The 17,350-nt window shown below is 34.3% G+C and overlaps 3 protein-coding genes across 7 annotated transcripts in view; 1 reads left to right on the top strand and 2 right to left on the bottom strand.

Moving 5' to 3' along the window:
* The window catches only part of LOC135797306 (agrin-like), a 48,922-nt gene extending 45,986 nt beyond the window's left edge, over positions 1-2,936 (bottom strand). For 4 of the 5 annotated variants that reach the window (XM_065309582.1, XM_065309585.1, XM_065309587.1 and 1 more), the window contains exon 1: positions 2,094-2,936. In XM_065309582.1, the coding sequence (XP_065165654.1) occupies positions 2,094-2,673 (580 nt within the window). In that variant the 5' untranslated portion in view covers positions 2,674-2,936. The remainder of the gene's footprint in view (positions 1-2,093) is intronic. The other variant, XM_065309583.1, reaches the window with a different exon arrangement.
* Positions 2,937-12,311: 9,375 nt separating this feature from the next.
* LOC135797476 (uncharacterized) lies at positions 12,312-13,839 on the bottom strand. Its single transcript, XM_065309853.1, has 6 exons — positions 13,608-13,839; positions 12,987-13,551; positions 12,830-12,932; positions 12,674-12,763; positions 12,463-12,615; positions 12,312-12,406 (listed from the first exon to the last, which is right to left on the bottom strand). The coding sequence occupies exons 1-6, from the start codon at positions 13,822-13,824 to the stop codon at positions 12,356-12,358; spliced, it is 1,179 nt and encodes a 392-aa protein (XP_065165925.1). The 5' UTR covers positions 13,825-13,839; the 3' UTR covers positions 12,312-12,355.
* A 367-nt stretch (positions 13,840-14,206) lies between these two features.
* LOC135797462 (luc7-like protein 3) lies at positions 14,207-15,971 on the top strand. The gene is made up of 5 exons (XM_065309826.1): positions 14,207-14,416; positions 14,520-15,088; positions 15,156-15,320; positions 15,378-15,496; positions 15,564-15,971. Exons 1-5 carry the CDS (start codon positions 14,315-14,317, stop codon positions 15,644-15,646), a joined length of 1,038 nt encoding a protein of 345 aa, XP_065165898.1. The 5' UTR covers positions 14,207-14,314; the 3' UTR covers positions 15,647-15,971.
* The last annotated feature ends 1,379 nt before the right edge of the window (positions 15,972-17,350 follow it).

Here is a 17,350-nt window from a genome sequence, read left to right as displayed (position 1 = left end):
TTTGTGTTTTGTAGGTACATGCAGTATAAAACACTTCCATTCCATACGAATTGTATTTAGTCACACGAGTAGAAACAAAACTGAACTAGTAACCTGCTTCGTTCGCCACGGGTGCCCACCACAATAAGTTATGGCCCTCGATGGTCCGTTCATACGTGCGGCCACTTATTATTCTATATTAAACTCAAAATACACAGCGCTAATTGGTAATTAATTGTGTGCGTGTAATTACTGGGTTTTAGTTTTATGGCAGCGTATTACTTGAATTTATGCGTTTGAAAAGTCACCCCGGGGTAAAACGCGTCGGTATTAAACATGCAGACATCCTTTTTGGCTCCAACCTTCAAATCTCCGACAAATGTAGACAAAATATGATAATTACATGCTCGTAGCGTGCATATCAATATTGAAGGCATTTAATGAACAAAAAAGTTGAAATATTTTGATTTTTTATTGTTTTTTGTAAAGCCCTAAATTATTGAATATAAAATATAATGGGATTATTAAAACAGAATTATACAATATAGATGTGCTAAAATTGAAAACCGTCCGAAAATATTTCAAATTATTTGCATTTATATTATTGCTGCAACCTCGTTAATACGACATCAAAAATAAACCTGGTCAACATACGTTATCAATAAATAACATCAATAACACGCATAAATGTTAATTTGTAAAACTGTAACGTATGCAGTAACATAGTAAATATTTATAAAAAGAGGTTAAAAATTGTTGAAAGCGACGAAGCGTTGCAACCAAATAAGCAATAAAAATATTTTATTATTCTGCGACACTTGTACATTTTCGCATTGCATACAGAAGAATCTGACTGTTGCATGATTTTCAATATATAAATATATAGCAATGACATACAGCGAGTCACTTTTGACGTTTTATTGCGCATAAAGTAGAGATTTTATAAAAACCTTTGAAATTGCAATATGTAACAACTACACCAACAAAATACAATTTTTAAGTATTTCTTATATCTGGCATAGACTTGTTATACACTCGTTATTCAGTTTTTCCACCAAAATGTAATAAAAAAGCATTTGGGATTGGTGTGATCGTAAAATGTAAATTTTCAATTTTTACTTCATTAATCAGCACTTAATTTGTTCAACGCTTCGCCGCCTGCCGCTTGGGCTTCATCAGCTTTGCACATATACTCGTATCGGCGCACGGGAATGTTTGTCTCCGTTGAGTATGCAGATAATGCATGGATAGATGTCAGTGAAGATTAAATCTCAGCCCGCCCGTGCACACGGGTAATACTCGCGTCTACCTGCACCACCGATCCGAAGACAAATATTTGTTCTGCCATGACGACATGGCGAACTTGAGTTTCTGCGCTGCACACTTTTATATCAACGTCGCTCCCTTGCTCGCAAAGTCTGAATTAAAAATGAAGCAGCAGCGTTATCCCAGAAAGAAAAGAAAAAAGAAAAAAGAAAAGAAACAGCCAGGAAACTTTTAAACTTTTCGCTTGACTGCAAAATTCCCACATTGTAAAAATAATTCTTATAAACAAAATGGACTTTAAGAATTAATTTTGATGTAAATGTGCATGTCAACAAGTAGAAGGTAATTTAAGACCTATGTGTCGTTACCCGGATGCGCCAGATAATTTTAGTTTTAGTTAGTTTTAGGTCGAGCATTAAAAACCATGCAAGAGACGATAAATTATTCGAATTTTCTGGCCGCAATTCAATTTCTTCAATTAACAACTGTATTATTGGTCCCGCGAGAGATCAAGTTGCGCGGGCGAGCTGATAGACGTGAAACTTATGGGATAATGAAATCGTGATTTTCATCATTCGGGAAATGTTCACTTATTTTTATTGCGCGCGCGAGGTTAATCTAAAGACACAGCGCCAAGAGATTTTAATTGAAAGGCGTAATATTTTTAGTTTTACGATTTATGCGTAGACCAAGTCAAAACCACTTTTATAGCGAGTATTAAATTATTTTATTTTACTACTGTTTTATAAGTTTAAATAAACTCAAAACGAAATTTGTATCATAAAAGAAATTTAATAGAAACATTGGATTTATGTAATAAATTAAATTTATTGTTTTTTTTTATTTACCTTTAGTTGCATCGTTGATTCGATCCAAATTGTCCAATGTGATTGGTACTGGACTGATGGTCAGTTGTACATCTGTGAGTTGATGAACGTCACTTTCTTCCGGTTTCCGCCCGACGAAGATGGCCGTATATCGATAGCGAACAACTTGTCGACACTTCACACCTTCGTCTTTGCGTAGTATTTTCTCGACGCGCACCACATTCCGCCCCTCGAGCGCGCCCGGATGTCTGAAGTGCCTTTTCACCGTGATGCTGAACAGCAGCGTGCGATTATCGTCGGCGCGCCGAATTTCGCTGCTGACTCGGCCCGAGAAAACGTAATCGGCTTTCCGCACTTCTTCGGCCAGCAATTTATCGTCGTCGATTATGTCGGTGTCATACTTACAGTACGGCGCATAGAGAATCGCATGCCTCCTACGCAGGTAACTCTTATCGTTTCCTATCACTCGAGTATTTGAAACATTGCCGAAAATGTCCTCGAGAAAGTCCTGTTTACTCTGCACAGGATTTGAAATTAGAAACAAAAACAAACACAATGCGTAGGTCACAAAAGTCCGGTTGGAAATTAGTTTGTGGCACATTTTGCTGTCCACTACAGCTACTTGTTTATTTTAGTCAAACAAATTAATACACTAGAGTCACGATTGTGGCTGGGATAATTCTGTCAGATGGTCGCGCGTGCTTGTTCAAAGAAGAAAAAGTGTTGCGGCATTTCAGAAGAGACCTGCGCGCACCGTACCGCTCTTGAGCAAAACGCGCTTAACACTAACATCTCTTTGGATTTCTCTATCACGCTGAGCCTAGTTTGAACAAGCGTGTTGCAGAGGAGAACTCGGACTCTGACTTCGACTCGGACAACTCAACGACGTTGCCCACCATTTCAACAAACATGCTTTTTGCATACAAAACAATTATTCGTTTGCATATACGGAGTGTATCAATAAAAAAAAATCTTATGATTGACAATTATTTTATATTTTTCAATAATATGAATGTCACATTTAGTATACGCTAAGAAAAATGATGTCAACTTTGTTTGGCGATATATTACATGCAAATTTTATTGTAAAACAATTCAAAGAATAACACCTACTAGAGTTTACTTAGCAATAAAATCAAATTTTTAACTTTTTTTAATTAACAGTTGCACAGCGCAACAAACCAACACAGAATTTATTTTTATCCATGACTGGTTTATTGCAGCAAATAAAAATCACTCTAATCGTGCGTCCGTTGGGTAAATTAACAACTAGTTCAATGAGTTTACCCGCGCTACGTAAATATTTTTACAAAAACAGGCATGGAAAAATATTGCAAAAATCAGGAATGCATTAATCATAAATGATCAATTCACCGACATTGTAATTATGGGTAGTGTTTATACAATGCCTAGTGATACACAAAATTGCATCTATTGCGGGTTGTCGCCGCATGCACCATGGGAAATTTGATTCCTGGCGGACGATTTTTATAGTCTCAATGTGCGATCGGATGGAATAGTGATAAATTTCCAATTAAAATCACAACGCCAACAAACTGCAAGTATTATCATTTAAATGGCCATAGACCAAGCTTTTGTGAAAAGTTATTGTGACGTATTAATTATATGGTTTATTCAAATACACGTACGAGTAAATTGGTTATATCATCTATATTTGATTTTAATTTAATGCCATGAATCACTCTTTATTGGTAATTATAAAAGTTTTATATTAATATAGGTACAACTAAAGTGCGTAAAATAATTTTTTTAGCAAAAAAACTTTAAGAGGGTTATAAAGAAATCAATTTATGAAGAAAGCAACGTATAAAAATTGTAGCATAAAGACTTAAGCGCTGAGCTTAATTTAATAAAACCATTAAGAAGTTGTGTCCCAGATTAAAGAAAGGCAAGGCTGATGAAACCAACCACCCGGACACAGTACCCGACCCAAATTAGACGAGACACTTCTAGGTTCTTCTCTGGCCTCTTTCCACAACCGGAATTCTTTTGGGTCTTATTTTTCTCCTGTTGTCGTTATTTTTTATCTCAATCGACATAAACTGGGCGAATTCCAGTGCGTTGTCTGCGCTCTGCGTGATAAAATTTTAAAGGTGTAAGCCCCTTGAGAACGGTGCACGTCGGTGCCCCGACATAATATTCACCGAACGCGACGTAAATGCGCCGCGGTGGCGTTATTAAGATATTCGCTTTAGTTAACATAATTAAAGTCGGGATGTTTAGATTGAGTCACATCGGTTCGGGCCGCGCGCTCCGATCGCCCCGGCGCGAAAGAGGATAACAAGGGTTGGCGCGCTTGCCGTTATCTCCATTATCGGCGGCGGCGTGGTGAATTAATTAATGTCGTTTCCGACACCATTAGTCACTTAGGACGCGGGATAGAAGGACGGCTGCGTATAAATAAATAGGCACATAGTAATATTTACAGCTGTTGATGTGGGGCATGGGGATAGGATACAAATTACGTGTGGCTGGGCGAATGGACCACGCTGAGACTTGTCACCGCAAGTGAAAGATACAAATGCATGGTCACATTCAAAGCGGGGCTTTAACTCACTCATTGACATCTGGTACATGCAGCAAAGGCAGATCAAAGCCTGATATTTCATGAATTGGAGAATTTTAGACGTTTGGGCTTTTTGATTGAATAATAGGCTATGTTTTAGGTTATGTTAGGTTATGTAAGTATTACCAGTTGCAGAATATTGCATATTTTTATCTCAGGAAGATTATTACGTTTATTTCTTGAATAAAACTGTTTAAATTGACTTTTTATCGATGATTTGATGCTTGATTGTATTTCAACCATTTAATTCTTCTTCTTAGTAGTCATTTATATGAAATTATTTCATAATTTTTCATGCCTTAACAGCCTCAACAATCAATAACACCAGTTTCAAATTGACAGCCCAATGATTAATAACTTTAAAAAAATTTCCAACTAATCCAACTTAATTTATAAAGATTTTAAGTTGACTGCTCCGTATTTAACTGCCTCCACAGACGCTGTTTTGTTTCGTTTTGTCGAATGTTTTAGCTTGTCAAGTTTATATTAAAGGACGTTCGGAGCCGCTTCACATTCATTTATCACTTTGTTTCTTGTCTCGGTGACACGCAATAAAAAGCAGCCCAACAAAAGCATTGAAAATTTTGCACCACCGCGGGGCATGGAGGAAAAATGTATTTATCCAAAGGGACGATAAAACGCGTGGGTGTTCCGTGGTGCGATCTTATCCGTTACGGATCGACGGTATTTAATCGTGTGAAAATACGGACCCGACGTTTACCTCACCTTTTAGTGTTTATTTTACTTTATCGGATCGCTGGCGTTCGTTATTTAATTACACACAATTTTTACCTCGTTCGCCTTGGCGCGACGCGGATCCACCTTGTTTTCTATATTTAATCGCCCGCATCGTCTAATTTATTTCCCAATTCGAGGTACATGAATTTCGTCCCTTGCTGTCGACGCGTTCGGTTTCGTTTGTCAATTTCACTTCTAACAATCGGACTGGTTGGGGAAGTGTGAAGCTGGTTGATGAGATGAAAGTACGAGAAAGGGTCGTTTGCTCATGATTAAGGGTGGACCACCTATCGAGTCACCACAAAAACAATATCGATGATCAGAAAGTTTTGTATATCACACATTTTCGACGAATTCTCAAATATTGACCTTTTCCACCATGGCGATTTTTTGTTCATCCACTACGGGGTCAACCGCCTTGGGTGCTTGTTCTCGACAATAAATCAAACCACGCCGTTGAGCTCCCATCCTGCTGGCCTGCAGGCAGCTTTGACAAAAGTGTCGCAAAAAGTATCGGCAGCGCTTTCACGGGCGTCCAAACCTTCCGACTGCTGCTGCACTAGCTGACGATGAAACTTTTGTCGAGAGTCAAAAACATGTCGCTAAAAACTTTCGGCGTCATTCTTATGTAAGGTGTGTGTAAGCCAGTAAGAATCTATGTTCAATGTGTTGCGGACGCTCGCAAAAAATTGTTTTGTCGCATAAATAACACGCCGAGTACACGCCGCACGGCGATAAATCATTTTCGCATCGGGCGCGAGTTTTGGAAACTTCAAAGTGTCACATCAATTCTCGGGTTTTGGTATGCATGCAACCAAAGTATGAATAAAAGTGTTCGATATTAGAGAATCAGTTGTACACTCTTGAAAGCAATACATAACATCGAACTAATTTCGACATAACTCTTCGATTTTTTAATCAAATCATCGCTGGTGTTCGTACAAATTTGCTCTGCGTCTTTCAATATTTATTTTATATATAAAACTACGGCGCATAGTTAAAATAGCTGAGTTCTTGAGCGTTTGAAGTTCACATGGTACACGCGTTCTCCACGTCTTCCGTTCGCTTAAGTGCACGCAGCCAATCAGTAATAAAGAATGCATTCGAACGCCCACGCGCGCTCTCCAATCCGGCGTCGTCGTGGCCTGCGTCTTGACCACGGACCGTTGCGCCTCGATTCCAGCCGCGTGTGAAACTGCTAATCATATGCTCGCAAAGATGCCTGCTACGTGATCAACAGGAAGCTGGATGTCACAGCGCCACGTCGCAGATGTTGTCCGTTGCGCAAATCTTGACACGGGCGAAAATCCGCGCGGCTCCGATGTACGGGAGCCTGGCAATCGCATTTGCCCGCCGGGCACACTACGGCATAAACACGCAATTGTGAATGCATTGAGTCCCAGCATATTTCTTCAAAATATACCGGTATTGCATTAAATATATTAACCGGTATAATTTTTTTTAGTATTTGAAATGTCTGTGGAATAAATGGTGGGATGTTACAATATGTTCTTCTGCACAATTAATAACAATGCCCAGCGTGTTTTTTTAGGCATCAATAACACCCAAACCTGCAAACGAGTCGGCTGCGTATCTATGTACCAACATTGCACTACGACCACGCGAAGAATGGGATGCTGGGATGCAGATTGGGAGTGCTGCTCCCTCCTCTGCAATTCTTCTTCGAGCTCAACAAGAGAATGTAATTGAACGTTTTGTAGGCGGTTGTGTCGGGCGACCATGGCGCGAAATAGAATTAATCACGGCTATTTGGCGTGTCGAAGATAGCAACCATCAATACGCGTTCAATTAACGCGTGTAGTGCTACTTGAAGAAGAATTATTATCTTTGTTGTGGTATAAATTGACAAACCCTTTACTTAAATCATTTTTTTCTCAAATAATTACAAAATGTAGATGGAAAACATTTTTAATATTAAATTCGATATCTTAGGTATTTATATTTGTTGTAGTCTATGCAAAATTGACTTTATTTCAAATAAATAGCTTTGAAGCTTTGAAGCACGATCTATATAACCAAACTAAAGCATAAATTGTTCCATCACGATATGCAACCAAGTATACCTACGAATCGATTATTTATTACCTCAACGCTATTCAATTACTTATTATTTATATTTTGGTTCTTTACTGACGTTTAAACAGTCGCAATCAACAATATTTATTAAATGCAGTTGGTAAAATACAAAATGTTCGTTGTACAATAACAATTCTTTCATAATTTACATTTATTTAGCTTATTTCCACAAAAAACGTTCAAAAATAAATACGCAACACGCAAGAAAATTGCCAGTGAGAATGATTATGAAAGCTCCTTTTAAATGTTTCATGGTCAGCGGAACATTTCGTTTATTATGTCTCTTCATCTTCTTTACCGCCTCATGTACATTTTTATAAGAGTAAAAACTTGTCCATTTACCAATAAATCCTGCATAAATTACCTTCTCTATAACATTATCCATTTGGTTCTTAAGAATAAAATTCTTCGAGAAAATAATTCGGAATGTGTCAACGAATACCTCATGATCTACCACGTAAATGCTCAATGATTGACCACGTCTAGACAACTCGTTTCTTTTTGCATAATACATTAAATAAGTATTGCCTAAAATCGAAATTGCATTTCCATCAGCAACCATATTCCTCCAAAAATCTGGTGGTTCGTCTGCTGTTAGTGAATTGTATTTATGATAAATAATCATTGCTTTTTCATTTTCTGGCGTGTGAAAAAACTCCTGCACGTAGGATATACCTCCGATCTCTAAGGAACTTTTCAATATCTCATCATAAGTTTTAATTTGATGTTTATGCTTGGGCTTGGTTAATATATTAATTAAAGCACTTTGGTATAAACTGCTAATGACGATATAGAATAATACGTAGGTTATAAAAATCATCCTATTAGCAAATAAAGATGGATGTTTTACTACTGAGTTAGAAAGTGAAATTTGAAGAGAAAACAAAATGGCTGGACCAATTTTCTTCAAGCTATTGTCTTGTATAGGCATCCATTCACGCTCAACATTACTAACTATCCAGAAGAACACTGCGATGATTACCAAAAACACCAGTAGAACAATCCAAAGACTCCTAGTAAACATAAATAACAGAAGCGATCCGTCGTTTACATGTTCCGCTCGTGGGACAACCCAGAACATCTCCTCGGAGAAGTAATCCAATGAAAAATCAAAATCCAATAGACGATCTTCTCTCAAAGCAACTGAACCAACACCTATTCTAAAATGATCATTGTAAATTCTGCGAAGTATTCCTGACCAATTGCCATCACTTTGTTTGGATCCCCATCTCAATGTTGTGTTATAGTAGATCATTTCAAAGGTTATGTTAAGGCGGTTCTCTATTTGTTTAAGTAATCGTACTTCAATTCCATCAGTAGATGATACAACAAAAGGCGGGGTGTAGACCAATTCCACACGAATGGTGCAGTTTAATTTATTAAAATTAGGAATATGTCGATAAGTCGTAAAATTAAATTTTCCTTGATTGCAGGTGTTTAATAAAGTCAGCACTGGTTTAGCTCCGCAGTAAATTGAGTCTTTTGCATATAAATCAAAGACATACATGTCAAATATATCTCTGGCAGATGGTATTAAAAGAGTTGCGATGTACTTTGAATGATTGTATGCGATTTTTAATATTTTCTCTGCAAGAACTTTCGTGTTGTTTGGTATATTTGTATAAAATAAAATAAACTCTGCTGAAATATTGTAGGATGCCATAAAATTAATTTTCTTGAGGTTATTTTCAAAGTCTTGAAGATTATCTATGAACACAAGATAAATTTGTGTCTGCCAAGTGTTTTTAAAATAACTTTTGAATATTTTCATCGAAGTGTTTCTTGAGTTGCAATTGTTGACACACATTTCGAATGAATTCATTTTTATCTGTGTTCCATTACTTATTTCATAGGTGAAAGACACATATTCCGGGTTGTTGTGTAAGGTACTTAGTACATTAGATATAATTGACAATCCAGGCTCATTGGTTACATTGCAGATCAATATGGTTATTAAATTCTTGGTTTTTGAAAACTCATAAGTTAGATTCTGAATACATTCACTTGCGGATGATATGTCAATATTATTATATATAGTATTAAACGTAGATCTCTTGTTTTGGACAATTGATGAACCAACTAGACTTATAAATGTAAAATATATTATCAATTTGATTGTAACTTTTGTTGAAGTACACATCTTGGATTATTTTAGAATTATAACTGTCGGTTGTAAGGGTAGACTTTGCTTTTTATGTTAGTAAAATCAAGTATGTCATTTTGAAACATTTTGATAATTTGTCGTAAAATATGATTGGTAACATGATTTTATCAACGTTCATTTCATTATTTTAAGGTAAATGTATATAATAAAAGTCATGTAATAATTTTCTATGCGGAAATGTCCACACAACGTGTATTAATACACATATTTCTATTTTTACGAGGTAGATAATCATTTACTGGTTCATTATTTGTAATTGAAAAAACTCACTCAGATTGTAGTAGAACTTAATGCTTAAATTTAATTCGGTTTGCAAAAAGATTCTTCTTCATTCAAAAAGAATTTTATTATACTTTTGTCGTACCTATAACTTTTTATGTCAATGTTTGTACTCCAAACCTCATCAATCACATCAAATCAAAGCCTATTTAGTAAACAAAAAGTATTCACATCACCACTCTGTCAAAATATAAATGTCTATATAAAGTACATATGCCACTTTACTTTTTTTATCAAACACAATTTGATTAAACAATATTTCAGCACAAATTCGGTGTTTTTCACTTAGGCCATTGAAAGAGAATGAATAAGAGATCTATTTATATCTATACTGTAATTATAACGTGTTTATCAATACATTTTTCTACAAGGTGTGGCTCAACACATTTACTTGTCAATGCTTCATATTATGAAGAGAATACTCGTATATTATTTACCGAATGTAGTATCACCAATAACATAAACAGTTGACCAATAAAATTGATGGAAGGGTGTGAAAACAGCTTGACATTTTAATAAATCTGGATTTCAATAGGTTTTGAACGCACAAAGATTTCGGATATTTTTAATATATAAAAACATGTCTTTTCATTAAATCGATCAAGCGCATTGTGTGAATTTTAATAATATATGAGACATTTGATATTAGAAACGTTAAAGAAAACATGACAATATAATTTACTCTTAAACCAAATTTCTTCATAATAAATTATGAACGATCACAATTTATAAATTTCAAAAACAGTTATAAACCAGCTCAGATGCTTGTAAACTTTATAGAATCATGGATAACTATTTAATAAAAGTAGGTCGTTTAATAGGATTAATTCCAGGTAATTGGCTAATAAACCACACACATATTCATAAATTTATTGGAATTACGCATCTTTTGATTGCACAAATCTTTGACATATGGTCAATAGTAATTTTGTCAATTGGCAGCGCTGATGTTCCCGTCTATAGTGCAAATTCTCAAAAAGCAAGCAAATGTATGAGTTTAGTTTCAGCTATTTCCAACTATGTATCAACAACGATTGTGATCCTGCAACTTAATCTATTGAACGCACGTACATGTCAAAACTTCCGAAGACAATTTAAGAAAATAGATGAGATTTTCGCTAAGCACCTTGATTTTCCACACCAAAAGCAAAATAAATTTAAATATGGAATTATTTATATTTTTCTACTCCTGTGGTTGACATATGTTCACATTATTTTTAATACTTTTCTGTCTTACTGGGCAATATGGTGTGAAATGATTAAGATGTTGATATTGTTCTGTACACTAAGCTTGCTGGATGACATTGAACTACGATGCAATAATTTAAGCCAATTGATTATGTACGAAAATAAGGTGCAATCAAAGCAGGCATCTATATATATTCATGTGAAACCTTCGTTGACTGTGGATTTGATGAATGATATTGTTTTGGATTGGTTGGATATTCAAGAAGCTATTCATGAAATTATTACTGGTTTTAATGATGTGTTTGGGACGTATATATTCTTTTTTACTATTTCAATATTTTCGTTTTTGTTAAATGATGTGATGATTTTTTTATATTGGAATCAATATCATGAAATTACTTTTATAATTGAAAATGTAATTAAAAATTTGATTAATATGGTAAGTTGCCACGTCGTAATTTACAAAATTTAACATAAATTCAAATCATTATTGCATTTTTTAAATATTTCTTTTGGGAAAACTGCGTTTAGCTGTTTAAATGTGATGTAATTGTTTCAGTTTGGGTGGTTTATGATTATTAACAAATGTGCTCAAATAAGACAATGGAATACCGAAATTATTGCTAATTGTTATCGGAAAATATCTCGACATTTCCAAACAAACCCAATAAGCTACAATAAATCCTGGATGGAGTATATTTCTCACTTTACAAATGAAGCAATTGTCTTTGCGCCAGAATTCAGTGCGGCTGGTTTCTTCGAGTTAGATTATGCGGCAAATATAACTATATTTAATATGTTAACTACATATGTTATTGTTATTGTGCAGTTTGACAGTCCTTCACAGTAGCAGAATCTGAATATAGTTGTTACTAATAAAGGTTGTGTAATAAGATACTACAAAGTAGATGAAATGATTAATAAAGTCTATAGTAGTTAAAGAATTAATAATTTATAGGTACAGTATATTCACGAGGCACAAATAAATGTTATCTGTTTTAATCATAATTAAATGTCGTTTTTTAACTTGTTATTATATTATTCTTGCTGATTTGTTCCAAATTATTGACCTCGATGTCTTTGACACGTGTATATGCTGAATTTTCTTAAAGAATCGAGCACATTTCATTAATAGCATTCAATACCTATATTTTTTTAACTATTCTTGATAAAGTCATTTAGATTAGAGTCATTTCTGTAAAAATAAGTTAAAATTATTGAACGAATTCTTCATTTTGTTTTGTTTAAAACTGTTAGTGCCGACCATACCATTCTATAAATCTAAAACACAATTATTTCATTTATTATTGCATTGTATATTAAATTCAATGATTTACCTCATTCATTAAAACATGGTTAACAGTTGTAAGACTGCCAGCAAGAAGTATAATTGGTTTCTTGGTTTTTAATAGGATAAACTTCATATCTAATGCTGTTTTCGTGTCTTCCAATGGTATAGAATGAAAAATGATGTTGTATAAAGCTTCTGACTGAAATATAAACAAAATATATAGTAATAACACTAGATTGAAATCAAATGTATCGTACAGAAGTAGTTAAACGTTCGCCACTTCCACAAGTTAAGGTCACAATAACAACGTACGTCAATAGATGGATTACTGATGATAAAATTACTTCCTAAAATATAAACGGTAAATAAATGATAATTTTACTCTAATTTATTAAGATGTGACACGTTCTTACTTTGCCAAGCAGTTGATATGCAATCACACTCATATTAACAGGTGTGACAAATAAATGTAATGCAAATGCTTTGCTTAATGCACGGTTGATTTCCTTGTTGGTTCTATTTAAATAAAAAAAATTAAATAAAGCAATTAAATTTTATAACAACGCTCACTTTAATAAATAGTTGTGGTATCGAACTATTCTTCCAAGCAATGCCTGTCTATCTTCCTGCTTTGTTCTAGGGATTCTTTTAATTAAACTTGCCAAGTGATCAAATCGCAGAATTATCACCTCGTTGACAAACATGTATTGCGATACAATTATTAAAATAATAGCACCGCCTGTATAAGAACTCAAACATTGACATAACAGAAAAATTTGCCTCCATGGTTTGTTATAGATATCAATATATGGCAAATATGGCGTAAATATAAATCCGCAGTTGCTCACTTCGTCTGGTGCGCAATTGTCAATAAAGTAAAAGACGAAAGTTATGAAACAAGTTGATACAAAGGCAAAGATGCATGCGTAAACATATTTCGCAAAAAGTTTGTCCAAAGCTTCAACGCCTCGTGCTCTACCCAAATCTGCATTAATAAAATCTCCAAGTTCTATACAAATTTTATCCAATTCAGAAGAGAATGAGCCCATTGATATTGTTACGAAAGTAACTGTTTCAGTTGATAGTATAACTGCGATATCATCGGCTACTTCAAAGAAAGAAAACGGATTATGTTCTGAAAGAAGATATGAATCAGTAATGTTAATACTTTTAGTTTTATTTTATAATTACGTAGATAATGTATCAAATGACCCAATTGACCAAACATCAACATATGAAAAAAGACGGTGATGGGAATCATTTTCAAATATGCTCGAAAATCGACAACGTCAGAGTGAAATCCAACTTTTGCTAAGAATCTTCTTCCTGTTTGGTTTAACTGAAGTGTCTTAACACCAGTATCATAACACTTGAAATAATTACAAATTTTTTCGAATGGAATATCCATGATATTCCGATAAACTCAAACAGTGGATGAAAACTGAATTTTTTACGTCCTTGTATTATCGATATTGCAATTTACTCAATATGCTTCATTATAAACAGAGAACTATTAATTAAGATATTAAATTGATGATACATTTTATCTTTTGAGTAATAAAATCAAATTAAAAATTAATGTTAATAATACGATGAATAAGACGATGTTTTCAAGGCGAAACATGTTTAACTTGAAACAGAAATGTAATTCAATAACGTAGAACTTAAATAAATATAATGTAAACCATGGTTTATGATTTCCACGAAGTAAATAAATTTAATCTTAAATGTGGTACTAGGTGCGCCATCTGGCGACGCCAACCAGTAAATAACAGAAGTCAAGCAGTTATATACTGGTTTACTGTTTACAATCGTGAGTTTCTAACCTATCGAAAATTCACACTGGGTTTAGTTAGTAACAATTAGAAGCAGTTGATTAGTAGATACACTTTTTAACTATGGCCCTAGCAGCCGCCGCTTTGCTAGATGAGCTTATGGGTCGAAATAGAAATGTAGCGCCCAATGAGAAAGGAAAGAAACTAAACTGGGAAGATTCAGAGGTATAAGTGGATTAATTCAACAAATAGATACAACAAATTTTGTTTACATATTGTTTATAAGGCTATAATCATTAATGTAAAATTTATTATATGTTAATTGCAGTATTGTAAATACTATCTGGTCAAGTTCTGCCCTCATGACTTGTTTGTCAATACCCGAGCTGATTTGGGGGTGTGCACAAAAATCCATGATGAAGAAGTGAAAAAACTCTTTGCAGAAGGTAAATCATTCAAGAAGATATTGTACCAAGAGGAGTTTGTCCGATTTTGCCAGTCAATGATAAATGATGTGGACCGCAAGATAATTAAAGGCAAGCAGAGACTGGAATTGAAGAGCCAAACTGAAACAATACCAGTATCTGCAGAGTGTCAGAGAAATACAGAAGAAATTAATACTTTAACTGATAGAATCAACAGTTTGGTGGAAAAGGCTGAACAGGCTGGCTATCAAGGCAATGTTGATCAAGCACAAGACTTGATGAAGTTGTGTGATAAATTAAAAGAAGAAAGGGACAGTTTAAAACGAATTCAAGAGAATCCGAACACAAGTTCAAGCTCAGCCCAAGTCCAAGAAAAGCAAATGGAAGTTTGTGAGGTTTGTGGAGCATTTCTGATTGTTGGAGATGCTCAACAGAGGATTGATGATCATCTTATGGGCAAACAACATGTTGGGTAAGAATTAAACATATACATAAACTAAAGAAATCAGATATTTTAAAATATTTGTGTGAATGTTTAGATTTGCTCGGATCAAAGCAGCTATTCAAGAGGTGCAGGCATTAATTGATAATATACGACTGAAATCTGAGCGCCCAAGTACGGAGACGAACTTCAAATTCAATCGACGTGAACCACGTCGGGGGGATTCATATCACCGTGACAGGGATCACAATAACGGCATAAAGTAAACTTAACTTATACAAAAAAACAAATAATTTACGATATTTTATTTAATTTTCAGGAATAATAGGGATAGTAGGGATAAGGATCGAAATGTAAACCGAAGACACTTTGGGAACAATACAAGCAGCGTGGGTCCGCACAGAAATCGTGACAGACATTCGCACCATCGACATTCAGGCAAATATTTCAGCATTTTCAGTTTCTTGAAGGTTGTTATGGTATAATATTTTGTGTATTTTTATAGGACGCGATAGGGATCGTGATAGAGATAGAAATCGAGAGCGTTCCGGCGATCAACAATCGCCGCACCATTCGCATCGTCGCTAGAATCTACATCAAATGTCTTTACCATTTGATCAAAGATAGTACCAGTAATAAAATGTTAACGAACAGTAAATATGACTAGCCAAGAACGTATCCGTGTGTATTTTGGCTAATGACAAAACGTGATATGATTTATCTAAAAATTTCGAACTCTACTATGTTTAAATCCAGTTAGTTATTTTCTTATTACTCATTATTGTTATGCAAGTTAAGGGAATTCACGTGTTTGCATTTTTATTTCGGCTGAGTGGTAAAGTTACACATGGCGATTTGTATTTGAAGTAAATTTTGTTTTATTTATACTTTCTGAATAAACATAAAAATTTTACTTCAGTCTTTAGGATAGAATAGTAATTTGTGCTTTCCAGATGCATTAGTTTTGTTTCTATTTAATAAATTAATGGGATATGGATATAAACGATTTCACCAAGCCAAATTAAATTTAATGCGACTTTAGCATGTACCAATGTAATTACTAAACTAAATCATGTTTTTTTTTGTTGCCTGACTGGGCAAGTTTGAGTTATGTAAAGAAAATGATAGCGATTCTTCGAATTCATTCTATTTCATTGGACTAACAGAACGCTACGAGTATATACAAACAAATTTACAAAACATTGTGTCCAGAAAAGCAATTTTCATATAATCATAAATCAGCCATTATGATTATGTTTTTACTTCCGCTATCGGTCCGCTTGTAAAAAAGGTTTGTACCGAATTGCTTGAATTAAAAAGCAAATTGTCATAATTCGAATTCGCATGCTGAGTCCGCGTTAAAATTTTATTTCCATGTCGCAAGGTCGCGGCTAACAAATTTAAAGCGTACACCATAATAAGCAATGTTATAAAATAACAGAGAAGTAATCAGTAATTAAACCTGCGAAATTTGTGATTATTTACACAGATACAATGACAAACCAGTATCATGATAATAAGAAAATTGAAAAGCAACATAACATAAATATTCATGTTAAATTAGATCGGTTACGCTTGGTAATTATCAATACGTGATAAACCCAAACAATCATGACGCACGTGAGTGCACTAAAAGTTAAAGTATTCTTGTTGATGGCCATTGTCAGCGATTTGTAGAGTCACAGAGTCATAATGCATAAACCTGTCATGCATTTTTCAATTATGTATAGGCACAACGAGCAGTGTGTTATGTGAGCGATGCTCGAGTAGATTGGTTTTATTGCAGTGGTAATATTGCTCACAATTGATTGGTTTGTCCATCTTTTGTTTTATTAATATTTAAAACAAAATGCAATGGTTTTGTGCATGTTTGGGAAGGTTTATTACTATTGCAGGAGTATGAAATTCAATTATAAAACATTTATCGGTGCCTGGCTTGTCAAAAAGGAATAAAAACGTGAAGTGTATAAACAATTTGCGATATCAATGGTAAACGAACAATCCAATCACAGGTTAACGCAATAAACGAATTTTTTGGCATTAAAAATTATTGTATTTTGAACGTTTATAAAACAGAATCCACTATAATAACGAGCAGTAAACTGAACAGTAAATCAATTCATATAATTAGTATAAAAAGTTGTTGTTCAACTGAATTGCTCTAGGCATCAACAAAACTCAAGACTCAAAGACTTTTTAAACGTTTTATCTGATTGTAAAACCTTAAAAATTCAATTTTAACACCTATTTCAACAGGCCCTTAATAAGTTATGATCATTTATTGCTAAAGTA

The sequence above is a fragment of the Atheta coriaria genome, unplaced genomic scaffold (genome assembly GCF_025399875.1).
Source record: "Atheta coriaria isolate IRGN ID8LTWV9N9 unplaced genomic scaffold, Caltech_Dcor_3.1 hic_scaffold_8_pilon, whole genome shotgun sequence".
NCBI lineage: Eukaryota > Metazoa > Arthropoda > Insecta > Coleoptera > Staphylinidae > Dalotia > Dalotia coriaria.
The sequence above is the reverse complement of the archived record's forward strand: the minus strand, read 5'-3'. Positions and strand labels throughout refer to the sequence as shown.

Excerpts from the sequence above, each read along its gene's own strand:
- LOC135797476 (XM_065309853.1), bottom strand. The coding sequence starts at position 13,824 with ATGGATATTCCATTCGAAAAAATTTGTAATTATTTCAAGTGTTATGAT. Across the intron at positions 12,933-12,986 it reads TACCACAACTATTTATTAAA|AACCAACAAGGAAATCAACC; the intron begins GTGAGCGTTGTT and ends TTATTTAAATAG. Across the intron at positions 12,764-12,829 it reads CATATCAACTGCTTGGCAAA|GAAGTAATTTTATCATCAGT; the intron begins GTAAGAACGTGT and ends TTTATATTTTAG.
- LOC135797462 (XM_065309826.1), top strand. The coding sequence starts at position 14,315 with ATGGCCCTAGCAGCCGCCGCTTTGCTAGATGAGCTTATGGGTCGAAAT. Across the intron at positions 15,089-15,155 it reads ATGGGCAAACAACATGTTGG|ATTTGCTCGGATCAAAGCAG; the intron begins GTAAGAATTAAA and ends GTGAATGTTTAG. Across the intron at positions 15,497-15,563 it reads TTCGCACCATCGACATTCAG|GACGCGATAGGGATCGTGAT; the intron begins GCAAATATTTCA and ends GTATTTTTATAG.